Source organism: Apus apus, chromosome 7, assembly GCF_020740795.1.
Source record: "Apus apus isolate bApuApu2 chromosome 7, bApuApu2.pri.cur, whole genome shotgun sequence".
NCBI lineage: Eukaryota > Metazoa > Chordata > Aves > Apodiformes > Apodidae > Apus > Apus apus.
The window spans coordinates 29033597-29050207 of NC_067288.1; the positions used below are offsets into that span (position 1 = coordinate 29033597).

The 16611-nt window shown below is 44.4% G+C and overlaps 2 protein-coding genes across 5 annotated transcripts in view; one reads left to right on the forward strand and one right to left on the reverse strand.

The window, feature by feature from the left end:
- Window positions 1–4059, reverse strand: part of KANK4 (KN motif and ankyrin repeat domains 4) — a 33160-nt gene extending 29101 nt beyond the window's left edge. For both annotated transcript variants that reach the window (XM_051624476.1, XM_051624473.1), the window contains exons 1-3: window positions 3726–4059; window positions 2176–2251; window positions 1699–1861 (exon numbers count right to left, since the gene is read on the reverse strand). The gene's annotated coding sequence lies outside the window, so the exon portion shown is untranslated. The remainder of the gene's footprint in view (window positions 1–1698; window positions 1862–2175; window positions 2252–3725) is intronic.
- Window positions 4060–4634: 575 nt separating this feature from the next.
- USP1 (ubiquitin specific peptidase 1) lies at window positions 4635–16611 on the forward strand. 3 transcript variants are annotated; one of them, XM_051624495.1, is made up of 9 exons: window positions 4635–4728; window positions 4962–5200; window positions 5859–5985; window positions 6629–6736; window positions 7272–7432; window positions 7915–8636; window positions 9685–9855; window positions 10943–11144; window positions 15523–16611. In XM_051624495.1, exons 2-9 carry the CDS (start codon window positions 5031–5033, stop codon window positions 16253–16255), a joined length of 2394 nt encoding a protein of 797 aa, XP_051480455.1. In that variant the 5' UTR covers window positions 4635–4728; window positions 4962–5030; the 3' UTR covers window positions 16256–16611. The 3 variants fall into 3 exon arrangements, with proteins under 3 accessions (XP_051480455.1, XP_051480459.1, XP_051480458.1); XM_051624499.1 differs by having other exon boundaries at window positions 4636–4728; window positions 5862–5985; XM_051624498.1 differs by lacking the exon at window positions 4635–4728 and having other exon boundaries at window positions 4911–5200.

The following is a 16611-nucleotide window of genomic DNA, read 5'->3' on the forward strand; positions in this document are numbered from 1 at the left end:
TACATATGCAATTATTGCCTCTTGCACCTGCTCCCTTTTTGGGCTGTATTTGAAACACTCCTTCACTGTAAGAAGCTGAAGTTTTGGAGCCTTCTAGACAACAGTTCCTTTATTGAGCATGCTAAACCACCATAAATATTTAATTAGGTGTTGCTCTATTTTTGGAGAGATACAGAAAAAAAAATAATCCTCATTTCCTTACAGCTTAACAGAACATTTTGCTGCTGGAAAAATTTCTCTGCATTAACTAGTGACAGGGAGCTGTATTTTAAGAGGGTGCACAAAAATTTGAGAAGGTGAAAGGCTGGTGAAGAGGAGATTTCACTAAGCCAAGGGTTCTCTCCCATAATACTCAGAAAATCCATCTGATAACTTGGTCTGGGTGACACAACTCTGCCGTGTCCTCAATTTCTTGTCCTGTGGCTTCCCACCCAAACAACCTCATCTCCTGACCTCACCTCTCTTTCTATTCAAGAACTATCTGAAAATTCCCCTGTCCTTTTCAATGGTTTAAAAAACCCCACAACTTAGGACAAGATTAAGGGACCAAATTTTAAAATGCTGTAACTGCACTTACCTCAAAACCACTATTTGATGGCAAGGAATTAAAGTTAAGTACACTAAAATCAAATGCACCTATGCTTTAATAAATATAAAATTTAGTTTAAAAAAAAAACAATCCTGTGTATATTGTGAACAGTTTTCCATACACGACAGAGGGGAAACTTAAAGAACACTCATCCAGAATGTCTCTTATAATTACATTAACTTTGTCCTTATAAGCCAGAGAGAACTAGCTTAGAACTAGATAAAAAAGGAAACATGCATAGTTTGGTCAAAATAATGATGATGGGGAATTAGGAAGCAATTTGTGAGTATGTTAAGGGAGAGAAACTATACAGAGCAGGGTAAGGGTTGTAGGTAATCAGATGAAATTACCAGCAGGAAGAATAAAAGGCATTCAGGAAGAAGACCTGACACTGAGATGGACTGGTCTGCACAACAGACCCACCACAGGATGGCACAGAAGCTGCTCTGAAGGGAAGCACTTGGAAACCCACCCCACCCTGTGGGAAAAAGGGCAGGTGAAGTTTGTTCCAAATGCATGCTGACTAAATACCCTGAGAGGTACTTCACTGTCTTGGACCTACTTGATATATTGGTTGTGTGGCAGATGCACTTGTTGGTTTAAATAATCATTATACCTATTAAAACCGAGTAGAGGGCTTCATTAGCCAAATAAAATGCAAAACAGAAAACAAAGCCCCAGAACTACTGCAGAAGAACTGTGTACAGCTCTTGTCTCTGTCTTTGTCTCTGCAAAAATTCTCTCTGCTAATGTCTGCTTTCCCTCTTTCACTTAGTTATGACACCTGAAAGTTAAACCATGAGCTTGGAAATGTTCACAAGTCTAATTTCAAACCCAAAGCTGGGCCTTCTGAAGCCACCGATGGTGTTCCCAGGCACCAATACACCTGAAGCTTCCTAACACCTGTAGATGTGGAATTAGATTCTCAGCTGGTAAAATCCTTGGACATAAATAGTCTTTTCTCATGTTTATTAGAGCAGATTGAAATCCAGGTACTTTACAGGGCTGACTTTTATTGAAATGCAAGTAATAGATGAGTAAATAATGAACAGCGTTAGTCATGTCATGAGCTCCACCAGGATGTGCTGCCACATGGAACACCAGCCTACCTGGAGCAACTGGACTCCTGCCCTCCACGTTTATTCCAGCCCGTTACTGATTCAAGGTCCAAACACTCAGAGATTTCATCCTTCTCCCTCTGTTGCCACCACGGTCTTGACTGCCCAGCACCTTCCAGCTCTCAGTGACACACTCCTCAGCTGGCCCCTGGAACTGGCAGCATAAAGCAGGTTTAATGAAACACATGATGAAGCAGCCCAGCAGCTAACGTGGCTTCTGAGCACCACCCACCCAGATCAGGCCTCCTCACACGTGCCTGTTGTCTCACACAAAAGACCCTCTGTAGCCCTGAGTGTCAGTTAACTGCAGTGAGCTCAGAGCAACGTTTGTGGAGTGGAGCTACATGTGATGCTGCAGAACTCGGGTCAGGAAATCCAGTGCCTTTCAGTGGGAGCTGCAGGATCCAGCCAGCTCCGGAGCTCAAAATCCCACTAGGCAAGTAAATAAATCTTTAGGTCAATATATACCTTGGGAAGCTGAACCCTGGCAACTTGGGTGCTGGGCCTGGCCTGGCTGTGTGCAGGCACACCAGGATATTTTACCCTGTAAGAGAAAGCAAAATGTGTAGCAAGCAAGTCTGCATTTGCCAGCGTATACACAATTCCTGACATAATTCCAATGCATATACAGAGATATTGATCTACAGCAATAATTAATTCATGTAGTGATGTAAAAAAAACCATCCTAAAAGATTGCAAAGAACTTTTCCAAAGAAAATTGCTTTTAAAATGCTCTTTAGACTAAGTGCTTGGCTTCCAGTTTTGTTCTGCCACTAACAGATTTTACCCAGCATATTGCAAAGTTACCCATTGCTGTGCAGGAAATAAGAACAAAAAAAAAGGTGTACATGGGTCTTGAGGGGAGGAGTAAAACACCTATGGATGTGGATAGGACACTGTTGGTATAAATTCCTTTAAAAAATAGTGTAGCAGGCAGCAGGAGTTTGTCCTGGCTTCCTTCAGCTCTGAACGGAGTTCTCCAATTAGGGATAACTGCCCAAAGTGAAGGGATGCCAAAGCCAAGGCCTGGGCATGGCATAAAGTCAGTTTAGGAAACTAATCCTATAAAATATTTTACTGAATAACTCAGAAAACTTTGGTGGAGTCACAGATGCAATTGCAGTAGACAACTGTGTTCTGGCTTAACAGGCTTCTCTTTTAACATACCAGTTAATATCACTGCCACATTGAGTTCTTAGGTTCTCAAGATAAAAGATCTTTTCTAAGATTTCTGACCTTTTGGGGCAATATTAAATGACATGGCATCATAGTAAAGAGACTTCATGTAGCCAATTCCTATTTCCTACAGCAGCACTTCCATCGTGTCTCTCCCACCTCACGCTGCCTGAGCCCTGCCAGAGGAGAGCTGTGCAAAATACAACCTTATATGGAGTAAATTAAGAGCAGTTTTCAGATCCAGATGAATTTGTGAATGATGGAAGCCATTGTGATGGAAAGCCAATGATGGAAAGGCAAGACCTCGTAATTCACAGCCAGACACAAATGAACTATTTGAGGCCTTTCTCATCATCAACACAAACACTCTGTGTCCCACAGACGTTCACTTCGTGCCAGGACTGACAGTAGATTTAAAATATTTAATGATTTTTAAAATGGCAGTTCTTTAAGCAGAGCTGGTTCTGTTCACAGGCAGCACATGCTGATGGGAGTCAGAGTGGGCTGAAATTCACTTAGCAACGTTTCAAGGGGCAAGGAAACACATTCTACCATCTCTGAAGTTTCACAGATGAAGATCTTTCTTTAGAGCCCTGGCAGGGGACAGGAAAGTCTTATTTCTCATGTAGAAAAGGACTTTTATCAAGGGCGTGATGAATCTACAGCTACCACAGGTATGTGATAGACAAGAAACGAACTTACTCCCAGCCACTTGTTAGACTGAGCCACTCGCTGTTTATACATGGAAGGTTTTCTGCAGACCCTCTGGTCAGAAACCCTTCCCTGTCGGGGCCAGGTTAAAGAGCAGCACGGAGCAACCTCCAGTTACTTCCCCCACGTACCATCTCGGAGTGCAGCCGCAATTTCCCCGCCTTTACAGCCGCAAGGAAAACTGCCACTTGCCTAACTCTTCACAGCTGCGCTTTGCAGCACGGATCTCACACGAGCTACGCGGGTAAAATCCCCGCTTTAGGAGTGAAAAAGAAGAGCAGAAACCGCGAGGGGCGGCCTGAGGGGCGGCCTGAGGGGCGGCCTGAGGGGCGGCCTGAGGGGCGGCCTGAGGGGCGGCCTGAGGGGCGGCCTGAGGGGCGGCCTGAGGGGCGGCCTGAGGGGCGGCCTGAGGGGCGGCTGCGGCCCGCCCCGCCTCCCGCTCCTGCAGGCGGTGCCGCGCGGCTCCGGGGGGCGCTGGGGCGGCCGGGCGGGGCCCGGGGCCGGTCCCGGGGGGCTCGGGGCGGGTCCCGGGGGGCTCGGGGCGGGGCCCGGCCCCGCCGCTCCCCCCGGCTCCGCCGCCCCCTCAGGCGCCCGAGCGACGCCCCCGCCGCCCCGCGCGCGCCTGGCTCTGATTGGCGGAGCCGGCGGGGGGGGCGGGGCCAGGGCCGTACCAAGGCGCCGCGGCCGCGGGGGGGTCCGGGCGGGATGGTTCAGCCCGGCCGCCTCCCCTCGCCCGAGCCCTCGGCCCGCGCCGTTAGCAGCGCCCGCGCGCGGAGAGCGAGGACCCCCGCGGGCTGCCCGCCACGGTGCCTGGCGGCGGTGGCGGAGGCTCGGGGCCCGCGCTGCCCGGCGAGGGCCGTGCGGAGGCGTCGCTCGGCCGCCGCAAGCCGGTGGGGGACGGGCCGCCGGTGTTTATTATGGCCCTGCGGTTCTGGCGGGCGCCGGCAGCGCCTTCCGCTCCGGCGCTTCAGGCGGGCGGCCGCGAGTGCCGGGGCGCGAGGAGGGGTGAGGGCGAGGGTCCTGGCGGCGCGGAAAACGCGCCAAGTTTCCCGCGGCGGGGCGAGCGGCGCGGGGCGCCCCGCGGTCTCCATGGCAACGGGCGGGCGGCGGGCCGGGCCGGGTCGCGCCGTGGCGGTGAGCGGGGGGAGCGTCCCGCGCCGCTCCTCGGGCCGCCCCCGGGGCCGGCCGGGCCGGCGAGCGGCCTCCCGGGGCGGGCGGGAGCGGGGGGGCCGGGGCCGGGCGGGAGGCGCGGGCCGCGCTGCTGGGGGGGGGGGGGGAGGCGGCTGCGGGAGCCCGGGGCGGGAGGCCCGGGGCCGCGCGCCTTCCCGCGCTCCCGGTAAATGGCGCGGCGTGTTGGTGTCCGGCAGGTGTGAGCGGCGGGCGCAGCTCCGCGGGCGGGCCGGCCGCCCCCTCCCCGCCGCCGCCCGCCGGGAAAGATGCCCGGGGTCCTGCCGAGTGACAGCAGCGGGCCGGCCCGAGGGAGCCCCGCCAAGAAGAACAGGCTCTCGCTGAAGCTCTTCCAAAAGAAAGAAGCGAAAAGGGCGCTCGATTTCGCCGAGTCCCAGGAAAATGAGCAGAAGGGCTCGGAGTTTCGAGGGGCTGAAGTGTAGGTACCGTTTTGCTCCGGGCTGGCGTTTCTGGTGGCCCGGGAGCGGCACGAGGGTCAGGTTTGGTGCTGGGGAGGCACAGCCCTGCCCCAGCGCTCTGCGCGGGTGTGTTCCTGCATCAGGGTCCTCCCAAACACGTGCTGAAAAACCGCTCAAGCCAGGTCAATCAAACCCAACCATTCCCATGGGTTTTTATCACCATTTGCTTCCATAAAAACTTTGCTATGCTGTGGCAGTGCAGCTGGCTGGCAGACACTTCTTCATAACTTGAAAAAGTTGCCTTATTTGACCTTAACACAAGGTGGTGGCTCCAATGCTGGATTGTTTAAAAGTATATTTGAATATGGGGTTGTGCAAAGTGGATTGTAATTAAAAAGACTGAGTTTTAAAGGCTGTTTGTGCTGCAAGTAACAGAATGGATTGTGCTGCACAGTGATGTTCATGAGGCTGTTTCAAGCCCTGAGCAAACCCCCCAGCTGGTTCCATTGCAGCTAGTGAGGAAATGTAAATGGGAAATCAGTGTTTAATCATGGTTAGTTACAAACGTGTTGGAGACTTGAAACGTGTGATTGTGTCCTGTCAGTGTGGCACAGTATCACTGTGCATAGCAGGAGTTATTTTCAACAAGTGTTTCTTACCCCCGTTTCCTCTGTTCAGCAGTGATCAGGTGGTGCCTGCAGCACAGCCCCCTGTGCTCCTTAGCTGTGAGAAAAAAGACAAGATGTTGCCTTTTGTGGGCCTGAACAATCTGGGTAACACGTGTTACCTCAACAGTGTTCTCCAGGTAAGGTCGGGGGCCTCAGAAATGCAGTTTCCGTCTGGTTAAGATGAGATTCACCATTTGATATTCCATAGGAAGTGTCTGCATGAAGGGAATCTAATTAGAGTGGGGGTAAAACGAAGACATTGCAGGAAATGTGTGCACTGCAGGGTGCCTTGATTGGGTAACTTTTCAGTTTGCAGACTCTGGGCACCTCCCTGCTGTGAAGGGGCTCCAGGAAAGCTGGGGAGGGTCTTTTTTTACAAGGGCTTGTAGTGAGAGGACAAGGGGGAATGGATCAAAACTGGAAGAGGGGAGATATGGGTGAGACATTAGGAAGAAATTCTTAAGTGTGAGGGGGGGTGAGACCTTGGCCCAGGTTGCCCAGGGAAGCTGTGGCTGCCCCATCCCTGGCAGTGTTGAAGGGCAGGTTGGATGGGGCTTGGAGCAACCTGGGCTGGTGGGAGGTGTCCCTGCCCATGCAGGGGGGTTGGAACTAGATGATCTTCTAGGTCCCTTCCAACCCAAACCATTGTGTGATTCTATGATCTCCACATGCTGTGCAGCAGCCTTGGGAGATGAGGGCTGGTTTGACTGGAAATGCAGTCACGTACTCACAGTAACTTACTGTACCACTTATTTTCTTGTTTTAAACTGTTGCTTTCAGGTCTTATATTTTTGTCCTGGTTTTAAAACTGGAGTGAAACACTTATACAGTATCATTTCAAAGAAGAAAGAATCTTTGAAGGATGAAGGAGAGCAAAAAGCAGAGAAGGTAACAGGTCTCACTGCACCTTCCATCACTGTAACTGTGCAAGGCTGCATGTCAGGAGTGTGATGCAAATTTAACTGGGATTTGTTCTGGTTTTAAGAAGTTTTGCAGTATTATTTTCTACAGTGCTGTATCAGGGAAAGATAAATTATTATTTTTTAACTTGTGTTCCAGCTTGGGCATTCAGGGTATCTCTAAACTCATAAGCACAAGTCTTAGTTTAACAGAAGAAATTTGAGAAGGTGTCTTGCCATGTTTCTGACATGAAGTTAATGATGATCCAGTACTTTGGGTGAATGGAAGTTGGAGTTTGGGCAAAGATGGGTTGGGTTTTTTTAAAGAATGGATAATCTGGCTTCATATTTGTCTTCTGCTGGCAAAAGATTAATATATTGTCTGAAACACACGTGTTTCCCGTATCAGACAAAAAATATATGTCAGATCTCTCCTGGAAGACTGAGGGCAGGAGAGAAAAGGTCTTAACTTGTTGCAGACCAAACTTGCAAGTATTTTTCTTCTTTTTATATTCTTATTGCAGGGAAATTGTAAAGAAGATCCACTGGCAAGTTATGAACTCATCTGCAGTTTGCATTCCTTGATTCTTTCAGTGGAGCAGCTTCAAGCCAGCTTCCTCCTCAACCCAGAGAAATACACAGATGAACTTGCTACCCAGCCACGAAGGCTGCTGAACACCCTTAGGTACCAGTGGTCTTCAGCACTTTATCAGAGGTTTTTACCTGGAGTTTTGAGGTCACTGTACAGCACAGCTTTAGAGACTTGCAGGAGGAAGATGGTCTTAAATTTGGGGGTATCTTTAGAGGAAGTTTTTCGTATTGACAGTTAGTTTCATAAACTTGAAAGTAAATTTTCATTTGGTAAGAATTTAACTTAAATCCAGCTGTGGGTTTCAAGCAGTCCTTAGCCTTGGGGATGAAGGTGTTCTCATGGGCCTGGGTTGCATCTGGGTATGTGTTTAAATGGGTAAGGCAGTTTAATACCAGTATAGATCCTGATAAGGAACCTCCCCAGGGCTCTCTGTGTCAGAGAAGACTTTTCTTGAGGCCTGGGGAGGATCCTCCCCTGCTTTTACATCTGAACTCCCTCATTTAAATCTCAAGTCACATTAGCCAGTTAGCAAAGAATAACTGGTCTTCATTGCTTTGCTCATTTGCTTTTCCTAGAGAGCTGAACCCTATGTATGAAGGCTACTTGCAGCATGATGCCCAGGAGGTTCTGCAGTGCATCCTGGGGAACATTCAGGAAACCTGTCAGCTGCTGAAGAAGGAAGAACTGAACAAACTGCCCGTGGAAGAGCCTGCAGTGAAGGTGGAGGAAAAAATCCATCAGCATCCTGAGAGCAATGGAACTGCCAACCCTGCTGAGGAGGAGGAGGAGAACGTGCTAAGTGGCCAGGCTGGAGAAGGGGCTGAAGACAAGCTGCTCAAAGGGAACGGGAAGAGGAAAAGTGATGCTGAGGGTGGCAACGCAAAGAAAAAATCCAAAGTGTCAAAAGAGCAAATTGCAGCAGAGGAAAATCAAAGACAAACCAGGTCAAAGAGGAAAGCCACAGGAGAAAAGCTGGACAATGCAGTGGAAGCCATTGCCAAGTGTTCCAGTGAAAATGAGGGCACCAAGCCCACGCAGAAGAAGTCACGGATTAGGTTAAACTGGTTAAAAACTCCATGCAAACAGCCCAGTATTCTGTCTAAATTCTATAGTCTAGGAAAGTTAAGTACAAACTTGGGATCCAAAGACCCAGGGAAAGAATGTGGTGACTGTGAGCTTGAAGAGTCCTCTCTAAAATATGACAATGGTAACAATATTAAAGAAGAATATCGGGAACCAGCATCTCCTGTGGAAAGCCACCATGAAAAAGGAACTGGGAAAGAACCAAAAAAGGAAGGTTGGTGAACAAATTGATATAAGAAATTACAATGCATGGGAAGTCAGCCTCCAGACTGCAGAGCCAGCAGAGCACTAGGTCCAAAATTACATGTTGAGGAATGGAAAAATATTTTTATGAAAGAGTTTATTTTTATACATGTTTGTGATTATTTGTATAACTTGTTCTTTTTAGCTGAGATCTTAAAGGTTTTTCTCTAATATTATTGTAACCATTGTTCAATATCAAAAAAAGGCAGAATATTACCAGGTTTATATTATCACTAAGTTTTGCCATCCATGGAAATAGCAAGTGGATTCAAGATGTACAGGAAGATCACTGTCATGAGCAAACTGACTCATACCCTGTTGGCTATTGCTGTGTGTCCCAAGTCTTTACAAACAAAATCCTCTCCTTCCCTCCCTATTCCATAGTCCTTCCATATTTCCAACTTTCCCAAGAACTGGGAAAGACACTGGATGTATTTTATTTATATATGGATTTTGTTCATGTCAATGAGACAAGATTTCTCTGAGGGAAAGGCTTGGGTAGGAATTCAGGACTTACTCATTTGGAACTTGCTTTCTGATCCACCCACCAAGTTTTAGAAAAATCTGAAGGAATGCAGAAGCTTTTGAGATCTGTATTTCTTCAGCAGATTTGAGTAAAATTGTCCAACAAATTGAGAAAGTATTGGAGGGCTGAGAATAAATAGAAACCAGGCAAAACCCCAAGTATGGGGCTCCTTGAGGAGCCTTGACACCCTGTGCTGAGAAGGGTGACAAACACAGACTTTCCAGAATGTGACACTGTCACACTTCAAGCATAAAACAACCTAATCTTCAAAGAGAAATTAAAGTTTGAGGGCCAAGAGAAATGCAGTTTTCACATTTTTCTGTGTTAAGCAGCTCTTTTGTGTGTGTGGTTTTTTTGGTTTTTTATTCCTATCTGGAATCTCTAGAAAGCCATGTCCATAATCCTTTGGATTTCCAAGAAGGACAGCCAGGTCCTGAAGTGTCATTTGAATAAAATGCATCCTGATAAGTCATCTGGTTTATATTTTCTGTAGGTACAGAACTGGCTGTTTTTGAACTGGTGGAGAAGCTGTTCCAGGGCCAGTTAGTTCTGAGAACAAGATGCTTGGAGTGTGAGTGCTTTACTGAAAGGAGAGAAGATTTTCAGGACATCAGTGTCCCAGTGCAAGAAGATGAACTTTCTAAAACTGAAGAGAGTTCTGAAAGTAAGTAATTCTGCCAGTTGTGGTGGATGTGTCTCTGTTCAGCCAGCCATTGAGGAAGGACAGTGCTGTGGTTATCGAGGAACATGCTCCTGTTTGTGCTGGTGAAAATCAGAGGCTGTTCTGTTATCTCTTGTCCTGATTAACTTTAGACTTTGGAAACACAGCTCTGATCATGTTGACAGATCCAAACAGTATGAAAATTGTTTCAAGTCTTAACACACATAACACAGACTGCTTACAAGCCTTCACTTACATATGTTTCCCTTCCAATAAATGGGTATTTTTTGATTTGGGTCTTTTTCATGGCTAAGAAATCCTTTTTCTTCATTTTAGAAGAAATACCTGCATTTTTCCCCCTCAAAAATAAACACAAAACTAGCATTTTTAAAAAAATTTACTATAAAAACTATTTTTTCAGTATTTTAGACTGTCATTACCTTAACAATGTTTGTTTTGTATTTGTAAATATTAGTCCTCTGTGGTATCTTTCACAAATGTTAGTGATCTATACATAGTTTTTAGCTATTTTCAAAAGGAAGCATGGCATTGTAAAATGCTGAATTTTAAAGAAATTAAGAGTTCAAATAGACTTAATTTGGAGCAGCTTTTACTATCTTTGCCCTCCCCTTTTTTGCTGAGGGACTTTAGGGTAGTGTCTGTGGTGGTTTCCATATGGAAAATGCTTCCTAGAGGAGGTGATCCTGTCAGCAGTGGGAAGGTGTCAGGGGAGGCAAAATGTAGCAAGTGAAAGGGAACTTGGAGGTTACTTGGGAAGTTTGCCTTAATAAATTACATTCTGGTCTCAAATACATGTAATAATGTCTGGAAACTGGATGCATTGGATGATCTGAAGACAAGTTGTGGGAAAACTGTGGATGATTTTAAGTAGTAATACCCATTAGTGATATTTTCATCACTTCATGAAATGATGTAAAGATCTGAATACATTTTCTAGATACTGAATGTTCTTTACAGTGTTTCTGAACACGTCTTCACTGGGCATATTTTGTTTTGTTGTTACTCTGGTGGGATGCCTTGGAAATGTAAATAATTGCTTATCTGTGAACGTAATGATTCTCTTTTCTAGTTTCTCCAGAGCCAAAAACGGAAACAAAGACTCTTAAATGGGCAATTTCACAGTTTGCATCAGTGGAAAGGATTGTGGGAGAGGATAAATATTTCTGTGAGAACTGTCATCATTACACAGAAGCAGAACGCAGCCTTTTGTTCGATAAAATGCCTGAAGTGATAACAATTCACTTGAAGTGCTTTGCTGCTAGTGGCCTAGAGTGAGTATTGCAGATTGACCCTGTTATGAAACCATGTGCTGGTGGAAGGGACATCTTATCAGAAGAGATGGAAATGTTTTGTAACTTCTTCCAAAAACAGATTTCTAGATGGAAACGAACTGAAATCAGTGGGATGCAGCCCCTGGTTTCGTAAGAGCTTTTTGTTGTTACAGCTAGGGGCAGAAATTACCTCCAGGAAAATAGACTTTCAGGAGATTTCTCAACAAAAAAGGGTTCAGCTAGGGGCAGAAATTACCTCCAGGAAAATAGACTTTCAGGAGATTTCTCAACAAAAAAGGGATTTATCTGTATTCTTACAACAGCCTGATATGTCTTTAAATGTTGTTTACTTTTCATAGCACCTCTGACTTTAGAGGCAGGTTTAAGTGCTTTAGCAGACTAAGTAATGAGAACAAATCTGAATTTTCTGGTCATAGCTGGTAGTACTTTGGTTTCCAACTGAATAATAAGTACTAACATTCAGAAAATCAACAAACCAGGAGAGAAACACTTTGAAGAGCTAACACACATTACAGAAAAAAAAAACAAATCCTTTAAAAAGACAATAATATCCATGTCATTGGTGTTCAGCTGCTAAACAATCAGTTTGATATTATATACTGTAGAAATCCCTATTTTTTTTTTTTAAGAGATTCTTATCAGAGTGTTTTTTATCTTTTTTCATACTTAGGAATTTAGGGATTTTCTCTGGGAATGGAGGGAAAAAAAAGGGAAAAACTGGTCCCTACAGGACCTTACACAAATGACACAACACACTGACACTTTATGTGCAGCATTTTGCAGTAAACTGTTTCTGCACTGAGATGTAAATTATTCCAAATGACAGGAGAAACTTCTTAAAACTATTAAAATATTCCTCCAGATCCTTTAGGAAGGTGTCACACCATTAACTGCATTTTTGAGAGCAACTATACCATTTTAGTAACATTTCATAGAATGGTAGAATCCATTGTGTTGGAAGGGACCTTTAAAGGTCATCTAGTCCACCCCCCTGAAAATGATTTGTCAGAGGATGCTCTGTAAATGAGTGCTGATAACTGTGGTCAGTATCAATGAGATCTTAAAATAACTGTTGTCAATAATTCTATTAACATCCTTTTACAGGTAGTTTGCTGAGATTGTTGAAACTACAATTCTCACTGCACTAGTATCTGGTTTTTGGAGTGTCTGTTCCTGACAAAGTAGAAAGGAAACTTCCCCTGTCTTTGTAATGTCTGCTAACTTCATACAAGTCTAGGATCATAACATGCAAAATGGTCTTCTCACTGTTCTGAAAACATTTGACTGTCACAAGGCAGAGAAAAAGCTGCACACTTGTAAAAACTGTCTTGTTATTGTTGAGTAGCCCTTGATGTCAGATGGTATCCTGGTAGGATTATAGGCTGTTCTAAAAAATACAAACCCAACGTGTCCACCTGAAAGGAAACTTCAGTATTATCTTTGGTTTGCTCCTACATTTGCTACTTGATTCTGTGAGGAAGTGCTTGCTTACCTCTTCTGTCCTGGCAGTCTTCAGGTCCTTGATCCAAAATACATCTCTATCCACGTCAGGCTGAATCCACCCTCTAGTGGTGCTCCTTGTGTGTCCTCTGAATCATGACATACATTTTCTGCCAAGTGCTAGCAGCCACAGATTAAGGAATTCAGAGTGGAATAATCCAATGTAGAACTGGAGTCAGTGATGAAGCTGAAAGTGCTTAGAAGGTTGTTCCCCAGTTTTTGGGTTGGGCGTTTTATCTTGGACAAAGTCATGTCATTTCCAAACACCTTAATTTGGAGTAATAAAGCACAACTGCAGAGCAAGTGGGGAAGAGCTTAGGCTGGTAGCCCAAAGCACTGGCTTTCTCCATAGTATCTGGAGTTTCTCTTACAGTGGTTTTTGAACAATGAGCTTTGATGGAGCTTCCCCCAGTTGACTCCTGTAAACTTTTAACATTTATTGTAAAAAATACTCCATAGGTGACACTGCAATAGTTTACCCTAAAAGTAATAACTGATTTTTGCTGGCCTTAAGCTGAGGTTTTAAGAATCATGAGACAACTTCTTTTGGTTCCAATAAAAACTTTGAAACCTTGTCTGCTTCTCAGTTGTGCTCTACTGAGTTTTATGACTGAGTTTTAAATCGATGAAGAGAAATGAGGCAGGGAGGAAGGGTAATGTAAATATTTGCAGTTAGTAGGGATTTGCTTTATCTTTTCTAGATGCTGGCTTGCAAAGTGTTGTTTTAAATAAAGCAGCCAGTGTGAAAATGTACTTGCCTGGGATTCAGTAGTTCTCTGTGGCAAGTGGGTGGGGGGGGAAAACTGCTGGGCTGTGTGTGCTCAGACTGGGAAGCTATTAAGAAATGTGTAATTGGTAACATCTAATTAAGCATTTCCACTATTTAAATTTAACAGTTGGTGGGAAAATTAGGTTTTTGTCTTGAGATCTGATATCAGGTAAGAGCAGGTGATTTTTACTGTGTTTTATTTAAAATACTTCTAGTTTCTTAACAGTCATATTTGTTAATTAGTGAAAGCAGTGCTTAGGCAATCAGAAATCTTTCTTTGGAGTATTTCACATCTTTGTGTTACAAGCATTGCAGTAAAACACCTTAAGTCTCAAAGGGTCTATAATAACTTGAGGTATTTATTCAGTACAGTGGGTGAAGTTCCACTAAGGGCCTCAGAAGGTGCAGTTGCAGAAATCACACTTGTTGTCTATGAACATTCTGTGCATCAGTCAGAGGAGGCAGAGTACTTGGCTTGCAATTTTTCTGTCTTCAGATTCTTATTAAGAAGAACAAAAAGCTAATACGAAAAGATTTCCTCTCTTATTTCCTCCTCTCCAAATCTTTGTGATGCTGGATCTCATTCAGAAAAAAAAGGTAGAGCCTGGTTTTTTTAATGTTTTGTGTTAATATGGTTGTCTTAGTGTGCTTGAGTGGAACTGGATTTCTGATCTAGAGTATCAGCAAGCAGTTTGTTTCTTGACATTCTTCTGAATATCTCTATTTCTGGCTGCTAATAATAGGGATTTTCAGAAGATTTAAGCTTTATTATTTCTGATTATATGCTCTTTTGTGTTTCTTTTGGTGTAGTCCAATGTTTATGGTAAGTTTATGGAGATTTCAATTAATGAGGCTTGAGTGACTGAGGACATCTGTGTGTGAATGTATTGATGTTCATAAGGGCTTATGGCTGTGGAATGTTTGGAAGCACAGTGGAATCAAAACTAAACCCAGTAAAACAAAAGTAGTGATCTGTCACTGCAATTATGCTTATACTGCTGTGCCAGATCTACAGTGTCCTTGGATCAAAGGTAGATGTTCTTTCTTATGTGAAAGTTGAATGGAACTGAAAGTTTTACAGGGTTTGTATCTTTCCCTGCAACACCCAAACAGCTGAGCCAGGCTGACTCATCACTGAAACCTATCAGGACATCTTACCACATCATTAAATAAAGGGGTTAGACTGGGCTGATGCAGTATGTAAACCATGTAAGATCAGAGTCACTCAAGGAGGCTAATGTAATGTCAAAGTCCCAATACTTGTTTTCTTTGACTCTTGAGAAGATCCTTATTGTAATGAAAGAGCATGTAAATTTGTGCACTATGAACGAAACGCTAAATATTTATGGAACACGAGATGCTTTACCAAAGTATATCAGCTAGGTAATGGTTTGAAGAAATGAGTCACCTAGGACAGTTAATGAAGAATGCCTAGTAACAAGAAAGTGGTAGGAACTTAATCATCCTTAGGTAAGCCTTGTATCACAACTGGTAACACATGACCAATGCACCAAGGGGATCTGAGAAACATTCCTCAGTTTTTGAGTGACCTTAGAGCTATTTGAAAGTAAAACAGATTTGTATTCCTTTATTTAATAAATGACTCTTTCAAAGGTTTTGGAAAAGAAAGAAACAAACCAACCCTGCTTACTTCAACCCTGGATGCTTAAGTTTTTTGCTAAGGGTTGGTTTTTTTTCATCTGGAAAGCAGGATGGTGTCTGGGAAGCAGTGGAAGTATTCGTGAATAGAAGCAAGAGTGATAACTGAACGAGGTTAACTCCTCTGATTGTCACTATTTAAAAAGTAACTTCAGTCAATACTTCAGAAGAAGGGAGTCTCTTAAATAGCTAAAATACATAGTTATTAGGCTGTGAGATTTAACAATATACATAGTTGTAAACATGCTTTTACTGAACAGGGACACGCTCACAACGAGCAAATTGAGAAGTGTGCAGCTTCTCGTGTTCTGATCACCCGTGTCTTTTTAATAGAAGGAGAAGAATATAGACACAATATATGGGCCACTTAAAGCAGTATTTATTGTGAGCAGTCATGGCAAGAGGTCTAATTTTGTTTTTCTTCTAAAGGTTTGATTGCTATGGTGGACTGTCCAAGATAAACACTCCCTTACTGACGCCTCTCAAACTGTCCCTAGAAGAATGGAGCACGAAGCCGACCAATGACACCTACGGCCTGTTTGCGGTGGTCATGCACAGCGGCATCACCATCAGCAGTGGACACTACACAGCTTCTGTCAAAATCACAGATCTCAGTAGCCTGGAGCTAGATAGGGAAAACTTCATCACTGACCAAATGTGTGAAATGGTTAAACCAGAACCACTGAATGAGGAGGAGGCTCGAACTGTTGCTGAAGAATATGACGACGGCGAGGTCTCTTTTAGAGTCAACGGGAACGCGCAGCCGGGGAAAGTTCTGAACAAAAAGAACATGGAAGCTGTCGGACTCCTTGGGGGGCAGAAGAGCAAGCCTGACTGTGACCTGTACAACAACAAACCAGCCAACCCTGAGAAGTTTCTCAACGTGGTTCCTGAAAGCAGGAATCCCGAGGCCAGCAGCAGTGCCGGCAGCGCGGAGTGCGGCGCGGCCCCCAGGGAGCAGAGCGGGGTCACCTCCAGTGGACATGAAAACCAGGCCCTGTGCCTGCTGCAGAGCCTCAAGGAGTACGAAGGGAAGTGGCTGCTTTTTGATGATTCTGAAGTGAAGGTGACGGAAGAAAAGGACTTTCTGAATTCTCTTTCTCCCACATCCTCATCTACGTCAACTCCTTACCTACTGTTTTATAAGAAAATTGTAGAGTGATACTGTATTTTGGCTGTAAATATTAGGGATTTGCATACACCTCTTGTTCTGATCTGCATCAAAACTACCTGGAAGAAACAGCTGTTTGTTTTTGAAGCTACTGGATCATATTATTTCTGGTTGTTTAGTTTTGGGTTGTTTTTGTTTTTTTTTTTTGTTCAGTGTAAGGTGTCTCAACTTGAATGAACAAACCATGAACATGGAACTTAGTAACTTTTATGCTGGAGAACAGTGATACTGCCTTTTAGAAATACCAATTTGTATAGTTCCCAAATGATGCCTACAGTACACAGTAGTGGTTTTAACACAACTCTAGGTCTCAGACATGCCTATTGTATTATTAGCTTTTTTTTTTT

Coding starts and splice junctions, on each gene's coding strand:
- USP1 (XM_051624495.1), top strand. CDS start 5,031: ATGCCCGGGGTCCTGCCGAGTGACAGCAGCGGGCCGGCCCGAGGGAGC. Junction 5,201..5,858: donor GAGTTTCGAGGGGCTGAAGT/GTAGGTACCGTT, acceptor TCCTCTGTTCAG/CAGTGATCAGGTGGTGCCTG. Junction 9,856..10,942: donor AACTGAAGAGAGTTCTGAAA/GTAAGTAATTCT, acceptor TCTCTTTTCTAG/TTTCTCCAGAGCCAAAAACG.